This window comes from Tachyglossus aculeatus, chromosome 19 (assembly GCF_015852505.1).
Source record: "Tachyglossus aculeatus isolate mTacAcu1 chromosome 19, mTacAcu1.pri, whole genome shotgun sequence".
Classification (NCBI taxonomy): domain Eukaryota; kingdom Metazoa; phylum Chordata; class Mammalia; order Monotremata; family Tachyglossidae; genus Tachyglossus; species Tachyglossus aculeatus.
In genome coordinates, this window is record NC_052084.1 from 1,607,026 (window position 1) to 1,629,788 (window position 22,763).

General features: G+C 50.2%; 1 protein-coding gene across 1 annotated transcript in view; it reads right to left on the minus strand.

Annotated features, from left to right (window-relative positions):
• Positions 1 to 22,763, minus strand: part of NID1 (nidogen 1) — a 64,158-nt gene that overhangs the window by 38,335 nt on the left and 3,060 nt on the right. Inside the window, 6 exon segments of the mRNA XM_038761084.1 lie at positions 43 to 243; positions 1,264 to 1,515; positions 4,552 to 4,701; positions 8,893 to 9,287; positions 10,693 to 10,922; positions 12,540 to 12,839. Of these exon segments, the coding sequence (XP_038617012.1) occupies positions 43 to 243; positions 1,264 to 1,515; positions 4,552 to 4,701; positions 8,893 to 9,287; positions 10,693 to 10,922; positions 12,540 to 12,839 (1,528 nt within the window).

Below are 22,763 nucleotides of genomic sequence, written 5' to 3' on the forward strand. Positions count from 1 at the left end.
GAGCCCGGCCCACCCCGGCCCGGAATGCCCCCAAGCCCTCACCGGAGTCCGAGAAGTGATAGAGCTCGGTGTAGGGCTCGATGTGGACGGTGGAGCCGGACGGGATCTCGGGCACGCGGCCCTCCAGCTCCGTGCTGATGGTCAGGTGGCCGTGCTCGTCGATGCCCTTCAGCTGCTGCTTGATCAGCAGCTTTTCCCCCTGCCCGAGGAAGGTCACTTCCGCGTGCCGGGTGAACTCGCCCCCTGGGAACCCAAATCGGTCTGGGCGTCCCCCTCGGCCCCTAGGCGGGACGGCCGGACGGAGGTGGGGGGGTGTCTTCCCTCTCTATATCCGGAGACGGCTCTCCCCTCCTTGCCCCCGTCCGCTCCCGACCTCGGGGTCTCCAGCGTTCGGGCCCCCGCCCACCCAAGTTAGAGGCAGAGAGCACAGACCGGGGTCGGCGACCTATTTTCCAGTCCCCTGCTGTGGGAAACCTGGGGCAAGGCACTTACCATCTCTGAATCTCTAATAATAATAATAATAATGGCATTTGTTAAGCTCTGACTATATGCAAAGTACAGTCCTAAGCGCTGGGGAGGATACAAGGTGATCAGGTTGTCCCACCTGGGGCTCACGGTCTTAATCCCCATTTTACTGATGAGGAAACTGAGGTACAGAGAAGTGAAGTGACTTACCCAAAGTCACACTGCTGACAAGCGGCAGAGCCGGGATTCAGTGGTACCCATCTGGGAAATGGGGATCAGCTCTCTGCTCGCTCTCCCGCCCGCCCCGCTAGATTGGGAGCCCCAGGTGGGACAGGGCCTTGGCTGAGCAAATAGCGATATCGCTGGTATTTCTTGAGCGCTTAATATGTGCCGGGCACTATACTAAGCGATGGGGCAGAGGCACCGTGGCTCAGTGGAAAGAGCCCGGGCTTTGGAGTCAGAGGTCATGGGTTCGAATCCCAGCTCCGCCAATTGTCAGCTTTGTGACTTTGGACAAGTTGCTTCACTTCTCTGCTGTCTCTATGTGTTGCCAATTTGTACTTCCCAAGTGCTTAGTACAGTGCTCTGCACATAGTAAGTGCTCAATAAATATGATTGATTCTCTGGGCCTCAGTTACCTCATGTGTAAAATGGGGATTAAGACTATGAACGCCGCCGTGGGGCCACCTGATCACCTTGTAACCTCCCCAGCGCTTAGGAAATAGTAAGTGCTTAATAAATGCCGTTATTATGATTCAGGGGCGCGGTCCGAGCGGCCGGCGGCCCCGAGGACGTTACCGGTGATGCTGAAGCCGTTCTTGAAGCCCTGCTGCTCCACGGCAAACATCCAGCCGATGATCCCGCCCAAGGGGGCCAGCGGGAGCAGGGAGGGGCCCAGGGCCTCGGAGACGGTGCTGATGGCCGTGTAAGAGCGGCCATGGTTCATGACCACGTAGGAGTGCAGGTCCGTGCTGTCCAAGACGAACGGGGTCTGGCGGCCCCCCACGTAGACGGTCCCCCTCACCTTGCCGTTCACCCGCTGCGGAGAGCCTGGCCGGGGAACGCAAGTGGGAAGAGGAAAAGCGGGGGCAGGAGGGAGAAGAGGTCAGCGCCGCGGCCCGCCCAAGAAGCGGAAATCCGCCGGATGACCAGCTCCCGGCGTCTGACTTTTGGGGGGCTCGCATTCACTCAGAGAGAAGCAGCGTGGCTCAGTGGCTTCATCATCATCATCATCATCATCAATCGTATTTATTGAGCGCTTACTGTGTGCAGAGCACTGGACTAAGCGCTTCACTTCTCTGGGCCTCAGTTCCCTCTTCTGGAAAATGGGGATTAAGACTGTGAGCCCCCCGTGGGACAACCTGATCACCTTGTAACCTCCCCAGCGCTTGGAACAGTGCTTTGCACATAGTATGAGCTTAATAAATCCCATTATTATTATTATTATTATTCACTCAATCGTATTTACTGAGCGCTTACTGCATGCGGAACACTGTACTAAGCGCTTGGGAAGTACAAATCGGCAACATATAGAGACGGTCCCTACCCAACAACGGGCTCAGGACATTGCTCTGCACAGAAGAGCATATTTATTACTCTATTTATTTATTTATTTATTTTACTTGTACATATCTATTCTATTTATTTTATTTTGTTAGTATGTTTGGTTTTGTTCTCTGTCTCCCCGTTTTAGACTGTGAGCCCGCTGTTGGGCAGGGACTGTCTCTGTATGTTGCCAATTTGTACTTCCCAAGTGCTTAGTACAGTGCTCTGCACATAGTAAGCACTCAATAAATACAATCGATTGATGAGGAGGGGCTCAAGACCCAAACAGCTTTAATGCTATTTGTTCTGACGATTTTGACACCTGTCTCCATGTTTTGTTTGGTTGTCTGTCTCCCTCTTCTAGACTGGGAGCCCGTTGTCGGGTAGAGACCGTCTCTGTTGCCGACTTGGACTTCGCAAGCGCTTAGTACAGTGCTCTGCACACAGTAAGCGCTCAATAAATACGGTTGAATGAATGAATGAATGAATCAAGCTCTCATTTAACAGTCTTTATTGATCACAGAGCCCTGTAATAATAATAATAATAATAATAATAATAATGGTATTTGTTAAGCGCTTACTATGTGCCAAGCACTGTAGCGAGTGCTGGAGCACTGTACTAAGCACTGGGTACTGGGTTTTGGGGAAAATAACAAGGCAGAAGAGACGGGATCCCCACTCACTAGCTCCAGGCCACAAGAGACAGACATGGAGACTGTGAGCCCACTGTTGGGTAGGGACCGTCTCTATATGTTGCCAACTTGTACTTCCCAAGCGCTTAGTACAGTGCTCTGCACACAGTAAGCGCTCAATAAATATGATTGATTGATTGACTGACTGAGAAGCAGTGTGGCTCAGTGGAAAGAGCCCGGCCTTTGGAGTCAGAGGTCAGGGGTTCAAATCCTGGCTCGGCCAACTGTCAGCTGTGTGACTTCGGGCGAGTCACTTCGCTTCTCTGTGCCTCAGTTACCTCATCTGTACAATGGGAGTTAAGACTGTGAGCCCCCCATGGGACAACCTGATCGCCTTGTAACCTCCCCAGAGCTAAGGACAGTGCTTTGCACATAGTAAGCGCTTAATAAATGCCATTATTATTATTATTAAAATAAAACAAGGTAGGGGAAATGACGGAGCCTAAGGATTTGTACCTAAGTGGGACCCACAGCGGGGATCGGGGAGGGCACGGCTCTTCCCACCACAACGAGGGATTTGTTCTATTTGTTCATATCTATTCTATTTATTTTATTTTGTTAGTATGTTCGGTTTTGTTTTCTGTCTCCCCCTTTTAGACTGTGAGCCCACTGTTGGGTAGGGACTGTCTTACCCCCATCTTACCTCCTTCCCTTCCCCACAGCACCTGTAGATATGTATATATGTTTGTACAGATTTATTACTCTATTTATTTATTTTCCTTGTACATATCTATTCTATTTATTTTATTTTGTTAGTATGTTTGGTTTGTTCTCTGTCTCCCCCTTTTAGACTGTGAGCCCATTGTGTTGCTGTGTGCAGAGCACTGGACTAAGCGCTTGGGAAGGACAAGTTGGCAACATATAGTGACAGTCAATCAATCAATCAATCGTATTTATTGAGCGCTGACTGTGTGCAGAGCACTGGACTAAGAGCTTGGGAAGTACAAGTTGGCAACATATAGAGACAGTCAATCAATCAATCAATCGTATTTATTGAGCGCTTACTGTGTGCAGAGCACTGTACTAAGCGCTTGGGAAGTCCAAGTTGGCAACATATAGAGACGGTCCCTACCCAACAGTGGGCTCACAGTCTAGAAGACTCGGGATTGAGACTGTGAGCCCCTTGTGGGACAGGGGCTGCGTCCAACCTGATTACCTTGTATCTACCCCAGTTCTTAGAACAGTGCTTGGCACAGAGTAAACGCTTAACAAATATCACTATTAATAATAATAATAATAATAATAATAATAATAATGATGGCATTTGTTAAGCGCTTACTACGTTCAAAGCACTGTTCTAAGCGCTGGGAGAACACAATGGGATCAAGTTGTCCCACGTGGGCCTCACAGTCTTAATCCTCATTTTACAGATGAGGTAACTGAGGCTCAGAGAAGTGAAGTGACTTGCCCAAGGTCACACAGCAGACATGTGGCGGAGCCGGGATTCGAACCCATCACCTCTGACTCCAAAGCCCGGGCTCTTTCCACTGAGCCACGCTGACTATTCCCATTATTATTATTGGAGCGCCCCTCCGCCCATCTCGCCGCCCCACATGCCCGGCATATAGTAAGTGCTTCATAAATACTATCATCATCATCATCATTATTATTAACTGATTGAGTGGAAGCAGAAGGAATGGGATGGGGCAAAGCGAGAGCCCACCGAGACCATTCATTCATTCAATCAATCGTATTTATTGAGCGCTTACTGTGTGCACAGCACTGGACTAAGCGCTTAGGAAGTACAAGTTGGCAACATATAGAGACGGTCCCTACCCAACAGCGGGCTTGGGTCAGTGTTGCCTCCCCCCCAGCCGGAGAAGAAGCTCGGGCGGCCCCCCGGGTTTACCTTCCGCGACACACTGCCTGCCGTTGCCCGTGTAGCCCGCCACGCAGCTGCAGCAGAAACCCGTGGCGTAGTCCCGGCACTCGGCGTGGACGGAGCACTGGTGGCGGTTGTTGGCACACGTCTGCCGGGAGTCGGTGTTGTAGCTGAAAACTGGACAGGGACAAGGGATGGGGACACCTTTACTTTGTTTATTTTATTTTGCTAGTATGTTTAGTTTGGTTCTCTGTCTCCCCCTTTTACCAATCAATCAATCAATCGTATTTCTTGAGCGCTTACTATGTGCAGAGCACTGTACTGAGCGCTTGGGAAGTACAAATTGGCAACACACAGAGACAGTCCCTACCCAACAGTGGGCTCACAGTCTAAAAGGGGGAGACAGAGAACAGAACCAAACAGACCAACAAAATAAAATAAATAGGATAGAAATGTACAAGCAGAATAAATAAATAAATAAATAGAGTAATAAATATGTACATCATCATCAATCGTATTTATTGAGCGCTTACTATGTGCAGAGCACTGGACTAAGCGCTTGGGAAGTACAAATTGGCAACATATAGAGACAGTCCCTACCCAACAGTGGGCTCACAGTCTAAAAGGGGGAGACAGAGAACAAAACCAAACATACTAACAAAATAAAATAAATAGAATAGATATGTACAAATAAAATAAATAAATAAATAAATAGAGTAAAAACTATGTACAAACATATATACAGGTGCTGTGGGGAGGGGAAGGAGGTAAGATGGGGGGATGGAGAGGGGGACGAGGGGGAGAGGAAGGAAGGGGCTCAGTCTGGGAAGGCCTCCTGGAGGTGGTGAGCTCTCAGCAGGGCCTTGAAGGGAGGAAGAGAGCTAGCTTGGCGGAGCTAGCTTTTAGACTGTGAGCCCACTGTTGGGTAGGGACTGCCTCTATATGTTGCCAATTTGTACTTCCCAAGCGCTTAGTACAGTGCTCCGCGCATAGTAAGCGCTCAATAAATACGATTGATGATGATTGATGATGACGCCGTGAGTCCCCCTCGCCTCCCGCTTCCGAAACCCGGGGAGCGGAAAGAGCCAACCGGGGGTCAGCGGGGGTCTTCTCTCAGCGAGCTTCCGCCACGGTGGGGACCTGTGCCAACCGCCGAGGCGACGGGGAGGCGACGGCCTCCCACTCGAGGGCCGGAGTCGGGGAGAGGGCCCGTTAAGTGGTTGGAAGGAGAACAAGACTCAAACTGGGACATCTGCAACTTAATACATCTGGTGGCGGAGAAGGGGGGCTCGCCCCAAACATCTGGGAAAGAAGAAGCTGGAGCACAAAAATGTGGGAAGCGGACTGCCATTTGCCTAAGAACCTTTGCGGAGGCTCGCCCATCCCCAGGGAAATCCAAGAGGATGTAGCCCGTCCTGGTGGAAAAAAGCTGGGGGCCGGGACTTGGGAATGCCGGGTCTGAATCCCGGGCCCGCCACGGGACTTCGGACAAGTCGTTCAACCCCTCTGGGCCTCAGTTTCCTGTAGAATGGGGATAGGCTGTCTGCGTCTCCCTCCTTCTGGGACAGAGGTCCCGTCGTGGGCCAGGGACCGTGTCTTATCCGATCTTCTATTCATTCAATCGCATTTATAATAATAATAATAATAATGATGGCATTTCTTAAGCACTTACTATGTGCAGAGCACTGTTCTAAGCGCTGGGGAGGTTACAAGGCGATCAGGTTGTCCCACAGTCTTAATCCCCACTTTACAGATGAGGTAACTGCGGCCCAGAGAATTGAAGTGACTTGCCCAAAGTCACACAGCTGACCATGGGTGGAGCCGGGATTTGAACCCATGACCTCTGCCTCCAAAGCCCGGGCTCTTTCCACTGAGCCACGCTGCTTCTCTACAGCAGCTTACTGTGTGCAGAGCACTGTACTAAGTGCTTCTAAACTGGGAGCCCGTTGTTGTTGGGATTGTCTTTGTTGTCGAATTGTACTTTCCAACCGCTTAGTACGGTGCTCTGCACACAGTAAGTGCTCAATAAATACGATCAAATGAAGTGGCATCTTCCGCCGTGCTTTTGCGGTGCCGGATGTCTAGCGAAGCAACGTGGCCCAGTGGAAAGAGCCCGGGCTTTGGAGTCAGAGGTCATGGGTTCAAATCCCGGCTCCGCCCATTGTCAGCTGGGTGACTTTGGGCAAGTCACTTCGCTTCTCTAGGCCTCAGTTACCTCATCTGTAAAATGGGGATTAGGATTGTGAGCCCCATGTGGGACAACCTGATCGCAGCGTGGCTCAGTAGAAAGAGCCCGGGCTTGGGAGTCAGAGATCATGGGTTCAAATCCCGGCTCTGCCACTTGTCAGCTGTATGACTTTGGGCAAGTCACTTAACTTCTCTGGGCCTCAGTTCCCTCATCTGTAAAATGGGGATTAAGACTGTGAGACCCCCGTGGGACAACCTGATCACCTTGTATCCTCCCCAGCGCTTAGAACAGTGCTTTGCACATAGTAAGCGCTGAACAAATGCCATCATTATTATTATTATTATTATTATCGCCTTATAATGATAATGATGGCATTTGTTCAGCGCTTACTATGTGCAAAGCACTGTTCTAAGTGCCTTGTATCCCCCCAGCGCTTAGAACAGTGCTTTGCACATAGTAAGCGCTGAACAAATGCCATTATTGTTATAATTATCGCCTTATAATGATAATGATGGCATTTGTTAAGCGCTTACTATGTGCAAAGCACTGTTCTAAGCACCTTGTATCCCCCCAGTGCTTAGAACAGTGCTTTGCACATAGTAAGCGCTGAACAAATGCCATTATTATTATTATCGCCTTATAACGATAATGGTGGCATTTGTTAAGCGCTTACTATGTGCAAAGCACTGTTCTAAGCGCCTTGTATCCCCCCAGCGCTTAGAACAGTGCTTTGCACATAGTAAGCGCTGAACAAATGCCATTATTATTATTATTATTATTATCGCCTTATAATGATAATGATGGCATTTGTTAAGCGCTTACTATGTGCAAAGCACTGTTCTAAGTGCCTTGTATCCCCCCAGCGCTTAGAACAGTGCTTTGCACATAGTAAGCGCTGAACAAATGCCATTATTATTATTATCGCCTTATAATGATAATGATGGCATTTGTTAAGCGCTTACTATGTGCAAAGCACTGTTCTAAGCGCCTTGTATCCCCCCAGCGCTTAGAACAGTGCTTCGCACATAGTAAGCGCTGAACAAATGCCATTATTATTATTATTATTATCGCCTTATAACGATAATGGTGGCATTTGTTAAGCGCTTACTATGTGCAAAGCACTGTTCTAAGCGCCTTGTATCCCCCCCAGCGCTTAGAACAGTGCTTTGCACATAGTAAGCGCTGAACAAGTGCCATTATTATTATTATTATTATCGCCTTATAATGATAATGATGGCATTTGTTAAGCGCTTACTATGTGCAAAGCACTGTTCTAAGCGCCTTGTATCCCCCCCAGCGCTTAGGAGAGTGCTTTGCACATAGTAAGCGCTGAACAAATGCCATTATTATTATTATTATCGCCTTATAATGATGGCATTTGTTAAGCGCTTACTATGTGCAAAGCACTGTTCTAAGCGCCTTGTATCCCCCCCCAGCGCTTAGAACAGTGCTTTGCACATAGTAAGCGCTGAACAAGTACCATTATTATTATTATTATCGCCTTATAATGATGGCATTTGTTAAGTGCTTACTATGTGCAAAGCACTGTTCTAAGCGCCTTGTATCCCCCAGCGCTTAGAACCGTGCTTTACACATAGTAAGCGCTGAACAAATGCCATTATTATTATTATTATTATTGCCTTATAATGATAATGGTGGCATTTGTTAAGCGCTTACTATGTGCAAAGCACTGTTCTAAGCGCCTTGCATCCCCCAGCACTTAGAACAGTGCTTTGCACAGTCTTTTAGACTGTGAGCCCACTGTTGGGTAGGGACTGTCTCTATGTGATGCCAATTTGTACTTCCCAAGCGCTTAGTACAGTGCTCTGCACATAGTAAGCGCTCAATAAATACGATTGATTGATTGATTGATTTGCACATAGTAAGCGCTGAACAAATGCCATTATTATTATCGCCTTATAATGATGGCATTTGTTAAGCGCTTCCTATGTGCAAAGCACTGTTCTAAGCGCCTTGTATCCCCCCCAGCGCTTAGAACAGTGCTTTGCACATAGTAAGCGCTTAAATACCATCATGATCGGTGAGTGCCATCGTTGTTAACAACCCAAGCTCTTGGCCAGCTCCGGGAGTGAGCGGCCCGGGAGCCCGTCCCACCCGTCCACCGGGCCTTCTCCTCCTCCTCCTCCTCCTCCTCTCTCCCAGTCGCCAAGGGACCTTACCGATCCCCGTCTCTTCCACTTCATCCACGTCGATGACCTGCGGGGGCTGCTGAGGAAAGCTCCGGGCCCGGAAGCGGAAGGCCCGGGTCCAGGTGGTGGAGAGCTCGGGGGCCGGGGAGGAGGACGGGCCCTCGGCCTCGGGGCGCTCCGGACCGGCCGGGGCCGGGCTCTGGCCCCGGGGCCCCCCGGCCGTGGCGGCCTCACCCGGGCCGCGGGTGGGGCTCTCGCCGCCCGGGGCCGCCCGGGGCCCGACCGTCGCGTCGTAGTCGAAGTCGTCCTCGTCGTAGTCGGCGCCGTCCGGCCCCGAGCCGAAGTCGGCGGCCACCACGCCGTTGGCCGTGGCCGGGCTCCCGATCTCGAACACCCAGATGCCTTGTTGTCCGGAGTTGCTGCTCCTGAGGAGGGGACAGTCCTCTCAGCGAGACCCTCCCCAAGGGAAGTCCTCTTCTTTTAGACCGTGAGCCCACTGTTGGGTAGGGACTGTCTCTATATGTTGCCAACTTGGACCTCCCAAGTGCTTAGTACAGTGCTCTGCACACAGGAAGCGCTCAATAAATACGATTGATTGATTCCGACCGTGAGCCCACTGTTGGGTAGGGACTGTCTCTCTATGTTGCCAACTTGGACTTCCCAAGCGCTTAGTACAGTGCTCTGCACACAGGAAGCGCTCAATAAATACGATTGATTGATTCCGGCGAACCACCTGACCCCCTCGACCGCGATTTCCCTCCCCGACACCGGGGAATGGCTGGGAAAGGCAACTGGGGCACAGAGAAGCAGCTTCGCTTAGCACAAAGAGCCTGCTCCTGGGAGTCGGGAGGACCTGGGTTCTAATCCCGGCGCCGCACCTTGGGCATGTCACTTCACATCTCTGAGCCCCGGTTCCCTCGTCTGTAAAATGGGGATTAAGACCGTGAGCCCCATGTGGGACAGGGACTGTGCCCAACCCAATTACCTTGTAACTAACCCAGCTCTTATAGCAGTGCCTGGCTCATACTAGGCGCTTAAATACCACAGTTATTAATATTATTATTCCCTGGGCCTCAGTTTCCCCATCTGTAAAATGGGGACTGAACACCTGCCTTCCCTCCTACTTAGATTGTGAGCCCTGTGTGGGCAGGGACAGTGTCCAACATGATTCCCTTGTCTCTAGAGCGCTCGACACATAGTAAGCGCAGGGAAGCAGCGTGGCTCAGTGGAAAGAGCCCGGGCTTTGGAGTCAGAGGTCATGGGTTCAAATCCCAGCTCCACCAATTGTCAGCCGTGTGGCTTTGGGCAAGTCACTTCACTTCTCTGGGCCTCAGTGACCTCATCTGGAAAACGGGGATGAAGACTGTGAGCCCCCCGTGGGACAACCTAATAAACTTGTAACCTCCCCAGCGCTTAGAACAGTGCTTTGCACATAGTAAGCGCTTAGTAAATGGCACTATTATTACCGAATACCACCGTAATTATCATCGTTATTACTAAATCTCACCCAGAATGCTCCGTGCAGGCGCCAATGGACTAGGCTGGGTGGTCTGCTCCCTTCCTCCACAGACAATTTTATTTTGTTAGTATGTTTGGTTTTGTTCTCTGTCTCCCCCTTTTAGACTGTGATCCCACTGTTGGGTAGGGATTGTCTCTAGATGTTGCCAACTTGGACTTCCCAAGCGCTTAGTACAGTGCTCTGCACACAGTAAGCGCTCAATAAATACGACTGATTGATGGATTTGAGATGGCTGCCCACGCCCAAAGCCGCCAACGGACTTTAAACCCAGGGCGATCACCGGGTCCGGGGCAAGAAGGGACAGAGCGTACTTGGCCAAATTCTCGAGCGACTCTCGGTCGTTGGCGAATATGTTGTAGGCGCCGTCGCTGGTCCAGAAGAGGCCAACCTGAGAGCCCTGGCTGAAGCCGACGGTGGCGGAGACCGGGTCCCCGGTGTCCTTGGAGCGGGTGCCGTAGAACTGCAGGCCGTCTTCGGGATAGAGGAACACCGCATAGGAGCTGGAGTCGGAGGACGCCAGCACCGCCTGGAACGTATTTCTCTGTGACAAAGAGCGGATTCACGTCACGGTGATTAAACGGAAAAGGTGGTGGCCACCTTTGGTTCGAAGATGAAGCCGCTGGAGCCGGGAGCAGCGTGGCTCAGTGGGTCTACAAGCTTTTGTCACCTGTCCACGTGTTTCGTTTTGTCGTCCGTCTCCCCCTTCTAGACCGTGAGCCCGTTGTTGGGTAGGGGCCGTCTCTAGATGTTGCCGACTTGGACTTCCCAAGAGCTTAGTGCAGTGCTCTGCACACGGTAAGCGCTCAATAAAGACGATTGAATGAATGAATGAATGAAAGAGTCAGAGGTCATGGGTTCTAATTCCGGCTCCGCCACTTGTCAGCTGTATGACCTTGGGCAAGTCACTTAGCTGCTCTGGGCCTCGGTTACCTCATCTGTCAAACGGGGATTAAGACTGTGAGCCCCAAGTGGGACAACCAGATTACCTTGTAGAACAGTGCTTGGCATGTATAGTAAGTGCTTAACAAAACCATTATTATTATTATTATTATTATTATTATCACCATTGTGGTATTTGTTTAGCACTTACTGTGTGCCAGGCACTGTACTAAGTGCTGGGGTGGATGCAAGCAAATCGGGTCGGGCACAGACCCTGTCCCATGTGGGACTCCTTCTCAATCCCCATTTTACAGCTCAGGTAGCTGAGGCACAGAGAAGTGAAGTGACCATTGTCAGCTGTGTGACTTTGGGCAAGTCACTTCACTTCTCTGAGCCTCAGTTCCCTCATCTGTAAAATGGGGATTAAGATTGTGAGCCCCCAGTGGGACAACCTGATCACCTTGTAACCTCCCCAGCGCTTAGAACAGGGCTTTGCACATAGTAAGTGCTTAATAAATGCATCATTATTATTATTATTATTATTATTATTACTTGCCCAAGGTCACACAGCAAACAAACAGTGGAGCAGGAATTAGAACCCAGGCCCATGCTCTATCTACTATGCCACGCTGTTTCTTGACCTATGGGTGCGAGCTTCACCCAAAGTTCGTGCCTCGGAGGCCGCGATTCGGTAAAGTGAGCTCTCTGGGGTTCTTTAGAATTTCCTAAAGGAATCGTCAAGAACTCCCTAAAGGAATCGTCAAGAACTCCCTAAAGGAATCGTCAGGAACTCCCTAAAGGAATCGTCAGGAACTCCCTAAAGGAATCGTCAGGAACTCCCTAAAGGAATCGTCAGGAACTCCCTAAGGGAATCGTCAAGAACTCCCTAAAGGAATCGCCAAGAACTCCCTAAAGCAATTGTCAAGAACTCCCTAAAGCAATTGTCAAGAATTTCCTAAAGGAATTGTCAGGAATTTCCTAAAGGAATTGTCAGGAATTTCCTAAAGGAATTGTCAAGAATTTCCCAAAGGAATTGTCAAGAATTTCCTAAGGGAATTGTCAAGAATTTCCTTTGGGAGTTGCAACTTGGCCGAGCACAGTTTCACGTGACCGTTCCAAGGAGCCAACGAGGAGAACTCACCCGGGAATCCCGTGCCGCTTCCCCCCGGACCTCAAAAAATCCGGACAGACTTCCGCGGGGGCACCCTCACCCCGGAAGAGGAGCCAAAGCGAAAGGACTCCACCAGGCCCCGGGGCGGCGGGAAGGGGAGCGTTTTACCTTGTCTTCCTGAGCCGCGATCCCCTCAGGCCCGTGGTGGGGGGCCACGGATTCCCAGGTGACCACCACGGCGCTCAGGGGGTGGAACTGGAGGTCGGGGAACCCTCTGAGGACGCAGTCGGCAGCCAGCTGCAGGACGGCGGGCGAGGAGTCTTCCCGGTAGAACACTTTCCCTCGGCCGTCGGTGGTATCCAGGTCCGCCAGGAAAGGGGCTATGGCGCCGAACGTCGGGGGGAACTTCCCGGGAAGGACTTCCTTTTCTGGCGGCTGGCTCGTGGCGATGTACCCGTTGGTGGAGACCTGGGTGCCCGGCGGGCGGGGGTGACGGAAAGAGTGAAGTCTCGCTCTCTCCCGCCGGGATGCTTCGGGCCGATGGACCGAGCAAGCGGAGGCTCCCCGGAACTTCACCCCTCTTCCGCTCCTTCCCTCCACCCACCGCACCCCAGCTTGAACTCTTTGTTCCCTCTCCTCCGGGAACAACACCCCCTCCTCCAGTCCACCAGACCCCATCCATCCCCCTTCTTCCAAGCCCCCTTTTCCTGGAGGCCCTCCCGAATCCCCATTCCCCTGGCCTTCCCAGTCACCCTTAGCGCTTATTTGTTAGTAGAAAGAGAAGCAGCGTGGCTCAGTGGAAAGAGCACGGGTTTTGGAGTCGGAGGTCATGGGTCATGGGTTCAAATCCCGACTCCACCACAAGCCTGCTGTGTGACCTTGGCCAAGTCACTTAACTTCTCTGAGTCTCAGTTACCTCATCGGTAAAAATGGGGATGAAGACTGTGAGCCCCACGTGGGACAACTTGATCACCTTTTATCCCCTCCAGTGCTTAGAACAGTGCTTTGCACATAGTAAGCGCTTAACAAATGCCATCATTATTATTATTATTAGTAGTAGTAGTACAGTGCTCTGCACACAGTAAGCACTCAATAAATACGATTGAATGAATGAATGAATTTATTCCATGAGCAGGGAAAGGGTCCCCCATTAGCACAGCGATCTGCACGCTGTAAGTGCTTGATAAACACCACTATTGATCGATTTCCCGATTTTTGCTCAGGCGTGGCTGTTACTCTCTCTCCCTTACCCTGTTACCCCTCTCCATCCCCCCCACCTTACCTCCTTCCCTTCCCCACAGCACCTGCATATATGTATATATGTTGGTACCTATTTATTGCCCTATTTATTTATTTATTTTACTTGTACATATCTATTCTATTTATTTTATTTTGTTACTATGTTTGGTTTTGTTCTCTGTCTCCCCCTTCTAGACTGTGAGCCCGCTGTTGGGTAGGGACCGTCTCTAGATGTTGCCAACTTGGACTTCCCAAGCGCTTAGTACAGTGCTCTGCACACAGTAAGCGCTCAATACGATTGATTTATTGATTGTTACCCGTGGGTACGGCCGGAAGACCGAAGTGGATGCTTATGAACGCCCTGGACCTGCCCGCCTCCCCCTATTAAATCGGATGTTCTTCGTGGGCAGGACCACGCTCATGATACTCGGTGAATAATAATAATAATGTTGGTATTTGTTAAGCGCTTACTATGTGCAAAGCACTGTTCTAAGCGCTGGGGTAGATACAAGGTAATCGGGTTGTCCCATGAGGGGCTCACAGTCTTCAACCCCATTTTCCAGATGAGGGAACTGAGGCCCAGAGAAGTGAAGTGACTCGCCCGAAGTCACACAGGTGACAAGGGGCGGGGCCGGGATTCGTCCCCCTCTCCATCCCCCCCATCTTACCTCCTTCCCTTCCCCACAGCACCTGTATATGTGCATATATGTTTGTACATATTTATTACTCTATTAATTTTACTTGAACATATCTATTCTATTTATTTTATTTTGTTAGTACGTTTGGTTTTGTTCTCCGTCTCCCCCTTTTAGACTGTGAGCCCACTGTTGGGTAGGGACTGTCTCTATATGTTGCCAACTTGGACTTCCCAAGTGCTTAGTACAGTGCTCTGCACACAGTAAGCGCTCAATAAATACGATTGATTGATTGATTGATTTGAACCCACGGCCTCTGACTCCAAAGCCCGGGCTCTTTCCACTGAGCCACGCTGCTTCCCATGGGAGAATGTTCGTTCCCACATACCACAACTGGCGCCCAGAAAAATACGAACGACTGACCGAATCGTTCCGGGCTGGCCACCTCTCTCCTCCCCGCCTCACCGCTAGACACCCCCACTCAAAGATGGGTTGGGGAGACAACAGGACGGAGGAAGGAAAACTCAAAACCGGTCCATTTTACCAGTCCGTTCTCAGCCGGCGTAGGCGAGGAGGCCACAACTGCAATCCAAGCGGCCCCCACGACTTTCCCGAGTGCACCCCGGCTCCGGCGAGCACCCCCGGGGGAGGAAGTTATATGTTGCCAACTTGTACTTACCAAGCGCTTAGTACAGTGCTCTGCACACAGTAAGCGCTCAATAAATATGATTGATGATGATGAAGTTGAGGCTGGCATCCCTTCCGGCGATACACAGAGTCGCATTATATCCCGAGAGTTTAGACTTTTAGACTAAGAAGTCTAAAAGTTTAGACTTTTAGACTGTGAGCCCACTGTTGGGTAGGGACTGTCTCTATATGTTGCCAACTTGTACTTCCCAAGCGCTTAGTACAGTGCTCTGCACACAGTAAGCGCTCAATAAATACGATTGATTGAGAGTGCGTGGGCGTGTGAGAAACGTTTCATTTTGTCATGCCACCAGACGTGTGAGCCCCCCGAGGGACAACCTGATCACCTTGTAACCTCCCCAGTGCTTAGAACAGTGCTCTGCACACAGTAAGCGCTCAAAAAAGACGATTGAATGAATGAATGAATGTGCCAGGCACTGTACTAAGCGCTGGGTTAGGTATAAGATAATCGGGTTGGACACAGTCCTTGTCCCACATGGGGCTCACAGTCTTAATCCCCATTTCCCAGGTGAGGTAGCTGAGGCCCAGAGCAGTTAAGTGACTTGCCCATGGTCACACAGCAGACAAGGGCTATCCATTAGGCCATGCTGCTTCGTTCCCATTCCCTGCCCACAGTGAGCTTGCAATCTAGGGGGGAAACAGACATTAACAGAACGTGGCTCAGTGGAAAGAGCCCGGGCTTGGGAGTCAGAGGTCATGGGTTCGAATCCCGGCTCTGCCACTCATCAGCTGTGTGACTTTGGGCGAGTCGCTTCACTTCTCTGCGCCTCAGTTCCCTCACCTGTAAAATGGGGATGAAGACTGGGAGCCCCACGTGTATCCTCCCCAGCGCTTAGAACAGTGCTTTGCACATAGTAAGCGCTTAACAAATGTCATTATTATTATTATTATTATTATTATTACTGGATTAAATAAGGGCCCACGTCAAAACAAGGAATCAAACTTTTCAGGGGGTGGGGCCCAACTCCAAGGAATTGGCTTTTCCAACCACACTTTAAAAGCCCTGATAACCCTCTGACACAAAAAGGATCTTATTTGGGTCCCAAAGACAGGGTTCCTACATACAATCGCAAGGCTGATTGTGGGACTAGCTTTGAGCTGTTATCACTGATTACATTTAGGGCCTCAATCAATCAATCGTATTTATTGAGCGCTTACTGTGTGCAGAGCACTGTACTAAGTGCTTGGGAAGTACAAGTTGGCAACATCTAGAGACAGTCCCTACCCAACAGTGGGATCACAGTCTAAAAGGGGGAGACAGAGAACAAAACCAAACATACTAACAAAATAAAATAAAATAGATATGTACAACTAAAATAGAGTAATAAATATGTATAAACATATATACATATATACGGGTGTTGTGGGGAAGGGAAGGAGGTAAGATGGGGGGGATGGAGAGGGCATGCTTACTTAGTTGGAGCTCAGCACTGTAGTAAGCCCTGGGGAAAGGTTAAAAAATCTGTTGGCTTTGTCCCAGACTCTTGGCTTTGGGAAATAGGAGAAGCAGCGTGGCTCAGTGGAAAGAGCCCGGGCTTTGGAGTCAGAGGTCACGGGTTCAAATCCCGGCTCCACCAATCATCAGCTGGGTGACTTGGGGCACTTCACTTCTCTGGGCCTCAGTTCCCTCAACTGTAAAATGGGGCTGAAGACTGTGAGCCCCCCGTGGGCCAACCTGATCACCTTGTAAAATCCCCAGGGTTTAGAAGAGCGCTCTGCAAATAGTAAGCACTTAATAAATGCCATCGTTATTATTATTAAACATACTGTTCGGTCTTACAGAAATAGGACGACAGATCGGTAGGGGCAGGGGATCTTTTTCCATCAGATAGGCTTGAAACAAGTTACGGGACAATCCCACCCAACCCGGCCACCCCCTTTGGAGATAAAAGGGAGTCCCGTTGGGATCAAGAGTCTGGAATCTGGCTGTGTTGGCTGAGAGGGGTAGGAAAGGGGGTGTTTTTCCAGCAACAACGGACTCTGACCTCCCACCTCAAGCCAAAGCTTCTGGTCATATCTCTTTCCCTCTCTCACACACAAACACAGGATGGCTTCCATCCCCTCCCCCAGAAGACTCCGCACTGAAAAATCCTAATGAAACACAGATGGAGACCTTTCCTAACAGTCCCTTTCCAAGAAAGGACGGGCAGAAAGCGCTAAGCCCGGGGCCTTTTAGCAGCACTCCTTCAACCAACCAACACCGTTCCCTCTTCCATGGCTGCCTCCACGGGGCTCTCCCCCTGCCCGGCCCCCGAATTGTCAAAATGCCAAAGAATTAAGCCTTGCGGCACGGGGGACTCAAAGGATGTGGCTCATTAGCTGGTACCCCAGGGAGCTCCGTCCGTCCGTCCGTCTCTTCTGAAGCCAAAGTTGTGGGAGAAATCAAAGGGGCCGGGGAAAATTTTCCTTTCCCGATCGGACGACGGTTCGCCCGCCAAACCGACCGATGGAGGCTCGGCTCTGGTGGCTGCTCAGAAGCAGTAAGCGCTCAATAAATGCGGTTGAGTGAATGAATGAATAAGCATAAGCAGTAAGCGCTCAATAAATGCGGTTGAGTGAGTGAATGGATGAATAAGCATAAGCAGTAAGTGCTCAATAAATGCGGTTGAGTGAGTGAATGAATAAGCATAAGCAGTAAGCGCTCAATAAATGTGGTTGAGTGAATGAATGAATAAGCATAGGCAGTAAGCGCTCAATAAATGCGGTTGAGTGAGTGAATGAATAAGCATAAGCAGTAAGCGCTCAATAAATGCGGTTGAGTGAATGAATAAGCATAAGCAGTAAGCGCTCAATAAATGCGGTTGAGTGAATGAATAAGCATAAGCAGTAAGCGCTCAATAAATGCGGTTGAGTGAATGAATGAATAAGCATAAGCAGTAAGCGCTCAATAAATGCGGTTGAGTGAGTGAATGAATGAATAAGCATAAGCAGTAAGCGCTCAATAAATGCGGTTGAGTGAATGAATGAATAAGCATAAGCAGTAAGCGCTCAATAAATGCGGTTGAATGAATGAATAAGCATAAGCAGTAAGCGCTCAATAAATGAATGAATGAATAAGCAGGCCACGGCATCGCCCACGTCTCTGGTGGGAGTGGTAGTGGACTCCCTTGGTCATTCGGCTGCCCATGGCTTCTTCTGGGATTTGCCCACTTGGCTCTCAGTACCATGCCCTCTCACGGGCTAGCCAGCCCAGAATCCAGAACTTCCCAAGCGCTTAGTACAGTGCTCTGCACATAGTAAGCGCTCAATAAATACGATTGATGATGATGATGATGATGAGAACGCTTTTATGGACGCCTTCTGGAACGTGGGTTCCCGAGGGCAGGGAGCACTCATCCAGCCGCCGGTGTACGCTCTCAAGCAGCGTGGCCTCGTGCAAAGAGCGTGGGCTTGGGAGTCCGAGGACCTGGGTTCTAATTCCGCCAGATGCTTGTTGTGTGACCTTAGGCAAGTCACAGTTCCCCCCGTTGCCCCTCCTATTTAGACTGTGAGCCCCGTGAGGGACAGGGACCATGTCTAACTTAATTCACTTGTAGCTACCCCAAAGCTTAGAACAGTGTTTGACAGAGTAAGTGCTTAATGAATACCATTAAATTAAAAAAAAGAGGTCAGTACAGTGTTTCTATTCTATGTTTCTATTCTATTTTGTTAATATGTTTTGTTTTGTTCTCTGTCTCCCCCTTCTAGACTGTGAGCTCACTGTTGGGTAGGCACTGTCTCTATATGTTGCCAGCTTGTACTTCCCAGGCGTTTAGTACAGTGCTCTGCACACAGTAAGTGCTCAATAAATACGATTGATTGATTGATTTCGCTCCGGGGGTAAACAATGGGTATCAGTGCTGATTCCAGTTCTTTTTTTTACAGATGACCCTTTCCTTTATCTCTTTCCATTGTCCTCCTAAGAAATCAGGTGGCTCGGTGGAAAGAGCCCGGGCTTTGGAGTCAGAGGTCATGGGTTCAAATCCTGGCCCCACCATCAGCTTTGGGCAAGTCACTTCACTTCTCTGGGCCTCAGTTCCCTCATCTGGAAAATGGGGATTAAAATTGTGAGCCCCCAGTGGGACAACCTGATCACCTTGTAACCTCCCCGGCGCTTAGAACAGTGCTTTGCACATAGTAAGCGCTTAACATGTGAGCCCCACGTGGGACAACCTGATTTCCTTGTGTTCCCCGCGGCGCTTAGAACAGTGCTTTGCACATAGTAAGCGCTTAAATACCAACACTATTAAACCCCCCTTCTTTGAAACACAGAAGCCAAGGAGATCAGTCATTCTAAGGGCCCAAAACCACTTTGCCCCGGGGTTTTATTCTCCTAAAGCGCAGCCACACAGTGTCCTCGGTGTAGCCTCCCATGAGACAGAAAGAGGTCCCGAGCATCATTCCCATTTTACGGATGAGGAAACTGAGGCCCAGGGAGGTTAACGACATTGGGACGACATTTTTTTTTTTTTTGTATTTGCTCTTTTCCAGGGAGTTGGTGGGAACTAGGGAAGGGGCTGGGGGAAAGAGAGGGAGAGCAGTTGAAGTATCTGGGTGGATTTAAGGATTAAGGGGGCGGGGGGATACTCTATTTATTACTCTATTTATTTTATTTGTACCTATCTATTCTATTTTATTTTGTTAACATGTTTTGTTTTGTTCTCTGTCTCCCCCTTCTAGACTGTGAGCCCACTGTTGGGTAGGGACCGTCTCTATATGTTGCCAACTTGTACTTCCCAAGCGCTTAGTACAGTGCTCTGCACACAGTAAGCGCTCAATAGATACGAACGATTGATTGATTGTTAAAACTCACAGCCCCTTGGCCCGCAGGGAGACTTCGGGCAAAGTCATTTATCTTTCAGCGTGGCTCGGTACAAAGAGCCCGGACTTTGGAGTCAGAGGTCGTGGGTTCAAATCCCGGCTCCGCCGACTGTCAGCTGCGTGACTCTGGGCAAGTCACTTCACTGTGCCTCAGTTCCCTCATCTGTAAAATGTGAGCTCCCCGTGGGACAACCTGATCACCTTGTAACCTCCCCAGCGCTTAGAACGGTGCTTTGCACATAGTAAGCGCTTAATAAATGCCCTCATCATTATTGTTATTATTATTATTTCCACTGAGCCACACCGCCTCCCTGTTATCCAGGAGGCTAGGTAGGGCTCGCTGTGGGCAGGAACTGTGCCTGTTTACTGTTGCACTGTACTCTCCCAAGCGCTTAGTACAGTGTTCTGCACACAGAAAGCGTTGATATGATTGAATGAATGGCGGCCCAAGCATTTGGGGCGTTCTGAGCCGGTCCTCTGGGCAGGAGGAAACCGGCCAGGGGGGGAAGGTCACCCCCACCGGGCCCGACCGGCCCGGAATGCGATCTGGCGGCGAAAGGGTTTTCCTCCGCACGTGACCTCTTCCCCTCGGCCCGCTGGCCCGCGTCCAGACAACAGCTGGACACAGCTGCGAAGGCCAGGACAACTCAACTGCGGCTCGATCCGTGGGAGGAGGGGACAGGATGTCCAACCGGGGGGAGATGCAGTCCTCTCTCCTTTGCAGAAACTTCATTCAATCGTCCCTTCAAGTGTGCTTATTGAGCACTCACCGGGTGCAGAGCACTGGGCTAAGCGCTTGGGAGAGTCCACTGCAACAACACACGGACACATTCCCTGGCCAACGAGGAGAAGCTCCTGGATATAAGATCCTGGGCCCTTGGGCTTCTGCTAGGAATGGATTGATTGATTGATTCATTCATTCATTCATTCGTATTTATTGAGCGCTTACTGTGTGCAGAGCACTGGACTAAGCGCTTGGCAACATATAGAGTTCCATCTGGATGTCCGCCCGCCACCTATTTTGTTGGTATGTTTGGTTCTGTTCTCTGTCTCCCCCTTTTAGACTGTGAGCCCACTGTTGGGTAGGGACTGTCTCTGTGTGTTGCCAATTTGTACTTCCCAAGCGCTTAGTACAGTGCTCTGCACATAGTAAGCGCTCAATAAATACGATTGATTGATTGATTGATATAGAGACGGTCCCTACCCGACGACGGGCTCACAGTCTAGAAGGGGGAGACGGACGACAAAACAAAACATGTGGACGGGTGTCAAGTCGTCGGAACAAATAGAATTAAAGGCCCCTGTGGGACGACCTGATCGCCTTGTAACCTCCCCAGCGCTCAGAACAGTGCTCTGCACATAGTAAGCGCTTAATAAATGCCATAAAAAAATTAAAGCTGAATGCACATCATTAACAAAATAGAACAGTAAATAGTAAAATAAATAGAGTAATAAATCTGTACAAACATATATACAGGTACTGTGGGGAGGGGAAGGAGGTAGGGCGGGGGTGATGAGGAGGAGAGGAAAAAGGGGGCTCAGTATGGGAAGGCCTCTTGGAGGAGGCGAGCTCTCACTACTCATTCATTCATTCAATCGTATTTATTGAACGCTTACTGTGTGCAGAGCACTGTACTAAGCGCTTGGGAAGAACAAGTTGGCAACGTATAGAGACGGTCCCTACCCAACAGTGGGCTCACAGTCTAGAAGACTCAGTAGGGCTTTGAAGGGAGGAAGTGTGGACACAAACAGCTCTCCCTCGAGTCCTCTGCGGAATCTGCCCCCGGGTGGGAGAAAATTCAGTTGCAAATGCCTTTTTGGGGGGCCGGGGGGAGTAATAACAATAATAATAATGGCATTTATTAAGCGCTTACTATGTGCAAAGCACTGTTCTAAGCGCTGGGGAGGTTACAAGGTGATCAGGTTGTCCCCCGGGGGGGGCTCACGATCTTCATCCCCATTTTACAGATGAGGTAACTGAGGCACAGAGAAGCGAAGCGACTTGCCCAAAGTCACCCAGCCGACAATTGGTGGAGCCGGGATTTGAACCCACGGCCTCTGACTCCAAAGCCCGGGCTCCTTCCACTGAGCCACGCTGCTTCTCAAGCAATCAATCAATCAATCGTATTTATTGAGCACTTACTGTGTGCAGAGCACTCATCATCATCATCAATCGTATTTATTGAGCGCTTACTATGTGCAGAGCACTGTACTAAGCGCTTGGGAAGTACAAATTGGCAACATATAGAGACAGTCCCTACCCAACAGTGGGCTCACAGTCTAAAAGCACTGTACTAAGCGCTTGGGAAGTACAAGTTGGCAACAACTTGTTGTTGAGGGTAAGAGGGTTTTCCACTTATGGGGTCCTAAGGAAAATCCTCGGGGGGGACAAAGCTAACTATTCAACGTGGGGGGGAGGAAATGGGAAAAAAGCCAGCGGAGTTTAAGGTTTTCTCCGACGCAAGGCTCGCTCTGAAGCGGCTGAGTGGCAGGCTGGACTCCGGGCTCGGGAAAACGGAAAAGGACAGAGGACAACGGGCCGCTTTGGGAAGTCCTGGGGGGGAACAAAACAATGCAACAGGAAATGGGATACGGAGGTTCAGGGGAAGAGGGGGGGGTCTCTAAACTGAGCCAAGCTAGAATCCCTCCTTCCACCTCATTATAGGAAGGCTAATTCTGATGTTTTGGAGTCTCCCCGGCGCTTAGTACAGTTCTCTGCACATAGTAGGAGCTTAATAAATACCATCGATTGACGGAGGGATTCCAGATCGGTGGGGAAAATAGAGCCCCCACTTCCAGCGCTGAACTCCGGGCCTGGAGCGGGACAGGACATGGAGCTGTTCCCATGTTCCGCTGGTCCTAGGCCAAATCCTGCTTCCCCTTCCCGGAGAGTTGTCCGGTGGTTGGGGGGCTGCGCAAATCAGAGGTCGGGGCCCAGCGACCCCTCACCTTAAGGGGTTTCTCATCCAATCGTACTTATTGAGCGCTTACTGGGTGTGCAGCACTGCAC